The following is a 5713-nucleotide window of genomic DNA, read 5'->3' on the forward strand; positions in this document are numbered from 1 at the left end:
ATATTTACAAAAAAAAACAAAGATATTAAATATTTCTTTTATATAATCTTTTATTAAATACAGTATTTAAAAAATATCTTCAAAATTTAATAAAATTTGAATCAATTTATAAAAATAAAATTGAAACAATATCCCTTGTCAATTACCAAACAGTTTTTAATAACTGAAAAAATAAAGTTAATGACATACTTATACAATATGAAAAAAAACTAATTGATAATATTGATATTTCAATATTCAAAAATTAATTTAATTAAATTTCAAATTTAATTAATGATTTATCAAAAATCAAAAACAAATCAAGAAAAGACAGAAAAGTTTGTATTATAAAGCCCAAAATTTTCTTGGATTTTTTTAACATGGAAAAAATTTCACTTTTTAAATAAAATTATTACACAAATATAAAGAAAAATTTAAACTTCATTACACAATACATATTGCATTTTTCACAATAATTCACAATAATAATTTCACATTTATTATTAGAAAAATACTTTATCGACGTACTATATAACATTACGTGGCAGTTCAGTTAATTCAAGCGCCATTTTCGAACAGAAATATGATCGCGAATCACAAAAAATATTAAAATATATATTGAAATACATTTACAATATACATATTTAATAAATATATTGTATAATTTATATTGTATATTTATATTATATATTGTATAATTTATATATACGTGTACTTTATTATATATTATATGTATTAAATATATTAAATTTTTCTATTTATTACAGAAATACTTAAAAAAAAGATCAATTCATTATATCTATAACAAATATATACAACAATAATCTTTTGCATATTAAAATGTTAGAATATTAATGCAAACGACTGTACGCAAAATTAAGTAAAAATTAAATAAAAAAAATAAAAATAAAAATAATTATACTTCATAATTATAATTAGTAGATAAAAAGATTGTAATTCAATAATTTCTTTTAAATTAATTTTCTAATTTTTCTACTTTTTTTTTATTTATCATAATTTATTAACAAAACAATGCAATAATATAAAAATTATTATACAAAAAAGATTGAAAAAAAATCTTATTTATATTTAAGTTATAAACAATTTTAATTTGCATTAGATAAATATGGAGATAGAATGAAACTATTCTGTCTCTATTTTGTTTTATCTAATGTAAATTGCTTGTAACTAAATCACAGAATTTTCTGCAAAATTCAATTGCTATAAATATAATTAAAGAATAAAGCTTAAAGATTTTTTTATTTCTCAAATATAATAATGTATATTCTAATTTAAATATTTTGTATCTTTTTGTTATGTGCATTTTGTATGTTTTTGTAGATTCAAATTTTACATAAATATCTGCAGTCTACTTATAACTAATAAATAAGCTTTAATTGATATCAACTTTATATATCAATTTTTGTATTTATTTTGGTCTCCCGAAAAATTGTCTTTTCAAAGTCTCATAAATATTCTGTATTATATCTGTATATTAATTATATCAATTTGATAATTTTTTACAATGGAAAATTTATAACAATTAAATTCAACTTAAACATAAAAAATCATTAATCCAAATAATCATAATTTTCATATTAAACAATATATTTTAATTTTTGAAAAACTATAATAACTCAAGCTTTAATAAGAAATTTTCATAAGACTTCGAAAATATATATATATATATATGTATAATATATATCTTATATAAATGCAATATTATAATAAACGTGATTCATTTGAATTATTATATAAAAGACAATATATAAAATATATTAATTTTTTTGGACAAATTTAATATTATAAATTACATTAATATATAATTATAAAATACATTTTATATATAATTTTATATATAAAATGTAAAACTGCTTTAAAATATTCATGTTTATTACTTACCCATAGTTTATTATAACCAAGTTGTGTTGTAGACATCATATTCATTTGATTATTTATATGATTCATTTGATCAGAATATGATTCTGAATATCGTTTATTCATAGAATCTGGTGGCATACTCATTGGATTTGATAGCTGACTTAGATACTAAAAAAAAAGATTAAATATTCTTTTTTTTTTAATTATTATTTTAAACAAATTTTAGAATATATAAAAATATATTCTATATATTTCTAATATATAAAAATGAAGTGAAGAAAATGAAATCAATATTATAAATAAAAAATTTAAAATAAAAGAAATAAAAAGTATGTATATACTTAATACAAAAAAAAAATAAAAACATTATATATAATATATATTTAATTATTATATAATGTATAATAATTATAATGTTTATTAATTATATAATGTATATTAAATATATTTTATTTTTTTAAAATTTTATTAACTGTAGTATTTAAAAAATATCTTTAAAATATAAAAAAATTTCAATTTAAAGATATAATATATATTCTTTATTAATATAACTAATATTGAATATTAAAAATATTATTAATATTCTTTATTAATTATTGAAAACTATTTGAATATTAATAGTTATCAATAATTGAAAAGTAATAGATACATATTTCAAAATTAAATGTAAATATTTATATTAATATATATTAATATTGATTTTCAAAAAACTAATTTAATTAATTAATTGTACAAATATTAAAAGACTAGAAAGAAATCCGAAAAGGTTAAAACGTCATATTCAAGTAGAAATATCATGAAGTCTATGGTTTTATTTATCTTTTCAATAATAAAAAAAATTTCTCACCTTTTGGACGAGATTAACACAGAATATATGATAAAAACTTTATTCGACACTGCACAATGAAATGTACATTACACTTTTTACAGAATAATTCGTAGTTTATTATCCTCGAAAATATTATACTTCATCAACGCGACACACAACATTACGTGGCAGCTCAGATTGTGGCGCCTTTTTTAATTAGTGGACTGATCATAAACTATTTATATACTTGTGTACTAATTAAAATAATTAATTTATTAGAGATATGTATTTACATATACATAATTACATTGCAAATTCTATAAAGATTATATATATTTATATATATACTTATATATATATAAATATAATTTCATAAAACTTAATATATATATATTTATATAATATTAATATGATATTATATTTGAATCAAACTATTTCTATTCCAAAGAAAATTAAAAAAGAAAAATGTTCGTTTTTATGTATACATTGTATATATTGTATATTGTAAAATGCAATTGTTTTAAACAGTATTGCTATTTATAATATTTTTTGTAAAATAATTTTTGATATTATTCTATATAAAAAAACGAAAAATATAGAAAATAAGATTATAAAAAAAGTGTTTAAAGTCATAAAAATGCTTAATATGTTTCGAAATTTCACTTTATTTTATATATTTATATGTTTAAATATTCTATTATTATATTTTAAATCATTTTTTAATACTTCCATTTTATCGCTCTATATTTATTGCTCTCTAAGTACATATGATTATAATATTATTATAATATTACAAAAAAATCATATTCGAGAATATATTACATATTAAAATGAAATAATAAATTTATTATCGTTTTTATTACATATTAATATATTTATATTTCATAGATTAATATAATTATCTCTCTTTTATCAACTTATTGCAAGAAATAGAATATTTCGGAAATAATCAATTAAATTTTCGTATAGTTCATTGATTTTGATATTTGTAATCATTTTTATTGCATTTTTGTACGAATTGTGCAATAATTATATATTGTATTATTATAATTATATATTGTATATAATTATAATTATACATTAAATAAGAATGAAAACAATACATCGATGTTTTGAAAAAATCGATGTATTCTATTTATATATATAGATTAATATATTGAAACTATTATTTTTTTCAATTTTGATATTTACATAAAGTAAAATCTAAATCTCTGAAGTTGATCATTAATTGTTATTGAAAATGCTCATTATTTAATCATCTCACGAATGTTAAATTAATATATTATTCAATTTGAATTTTTAAATTATAATACATATAAATTTTCTATTCCAAATAATTTGAATTTGGCGGACTGGTGCTTTTATTATCCAATTATATTGGATTGGATAAAAGTTCAACATGGCATCATGTAACTCGTAAAAATATCCAAATTACAATCTTGAATGAAAATTACTTTTGAATCATTGAATTTTAATAATTATGATCGCTATTTTCGAATTTTACACATTAAAAATGATTTACATATTGAATTTATGAAATGCATAAAAAAAGGATAAAAAATTTTAATATTCTTTTTTGAAATTTTACTTTAATTTTTTATGAAGAGATGTAAGGTTACGAATTATTATTATTTAAATATAAAAAATAATAATTATTAATAAATTATTTAATAAAAATTTTATATATTTTTAAAAAATTCATATGGTAAACAGTGAAGAAACAGTATAACAAAGTTTAACATTTTGTATTATTTGAATTTTTTCTAAAGATTTTTCCAAGTGTTATTTTTTCGATAATACAATGTATTAACAATTAAATGAAAAATAATATAATTTAAAACAATAATCATGTCAGAAGTAAATAGAAAGCCAGATACAAAGAAAAGAAAAGAAATGTTATATGGTAAGTATGTGTTTAAATTAATTTTATTTCGTAATTTAATAATTTCATTTAAAATTATATAAATTGAAAAGAATATATATGTTGAATATATATTTTTATTATTTATATTTATTTATTTTATTGTTGTTTTATTATAATTATAAATGTATATAATAAAATAAGAAATTTATATAAAATTTTTAATTTATTAAAAAAATATAAAATAAATTTAAATTCACAGTTCATATAGAATAAAAGATATGAATTTAATTTATGTAATAATCTATAGTAAAATATGAAATTATATATAATCTATACTTTTTTAACTGTAATGATATAATATATTTTAATATTTATAATGTTACTTTGTTTTAATAATACCAATATTATGAATTTTTATTTCAGAAACATTATTCTTGACTGGAATAGCAGGAATTTCTGCTATGATTGGTTTTTTTAATGCTTTAGCATCAGTTAAGAAACAGGATAGTAAACATTTTGATATTGGATTTATGGGAGGAAAAGGTCTTCAAGAATCTGGTGCAGCACTTGCTACAAGAGCTTTATTATGGGGTTCTGCATGGGCAGTTAGTGGTTGTAGTATACTTTTTTATGGAATTTGGAAACTATCTGGAGCTACTAATGCTAAAGAGTTTCGATTAAAAGCTGGAAATATTTTACCAAAAATACCAAAAAATGATCCTCCTCAAAGTAGAACTGAATTTGAAAATCTTACAGATTTATTAAAATATGTTTCAGAAGAATGGGGTAAAGAAAAATAATTTTGTTTACATTATATATATATATGTACATATATAAATAAGAAAGAATATAATTGTTTCGCTCATCTTCGCACATCTAACATTTGATCTATAAGTTTATAAAACAAGAATAGAATTGCATTCAATTCAATTAAAAAGTTAGTTTCAAATATCTATACGTAAAATAAATTTAAAATCTTGTATTGTTTATTTATTATGTAAAAATTAATATTTATAATATATTATTAATAAATAATAGAAATTTGATTTATAATATCATACAGAATATTAAATTTTACATATCTAAATAATATAAAAATTTATTTTAATTGTAATTCTGATAAAAGACATTTGATTAAAAAAAAATATATATATATATATATATATATTATTATTATATAG

General features: G+C 16.9%; 2 protein-coding genes across 2 annotated transcripts in view; one reads left to right on the forward strand and one right to left on the reverse strand.

Moving 5' to 3' along the window:
* The window catches only part of LOC102681923 (protein transport protein Sec24B), a 9437-nt gene extending 6572 nt beyond the window's left edge, over positions 1–2865 (reverse strand). Inside the window, exons 1-2 of the mRNA XM_031514502.1 lie at positions 2708–2865; positions 1882–2028 (exon numbers count right to left, since the gene is read on the reverse strand). Of these exons, the coding sequence (XP_031370362.1) occupies positions 1882–2004 (123 nt within the window). The 5' untranslated portion in view covers positions 2005–2028; positions 2708–2865. The remainder of the gene's footprint in view (positions 1–1881; positions 2029–2707) is intronic.
* A 1475-nt stretch (positions 2866–4340) lies between these two features.
* Positions 4341–5456, forward strand: LOC102670592 (transmembrane protein 242). The gene is made up of 2 exons (XM_006624319.2): positions 4341–4571; positions 4956–5456. Exons 1-2 carry the CDS (start codon positions 4517–4519, stop codon positions 5330–5332), a joined length of 432 nt encoding a protein of 143 aa, XP_006624382.1. The 5' UTR covers positions 4341–4516; the 3' UTR covers positions 5333–5456.
* Positions 5457–5713: the final 257 nt, after the last annotated feature.

The sequence above is a fragment of the Apis dorsata genome, unplaced genomic scaffold, assembly GCF_000469605.1.
Source record: "Apis dorsata unplaced genomic scaffold, Apis dorsata 1.3 scaffold_1028, whole genome shotgun sequence".
In the NCBI taxonomy this organism is placed as follows: domain Eukaryota; kingdom Metazoa; phylum Arthropoda; class Insecta; order Hymenoptera; family Apidae; genus Apis; species Apis dorsata.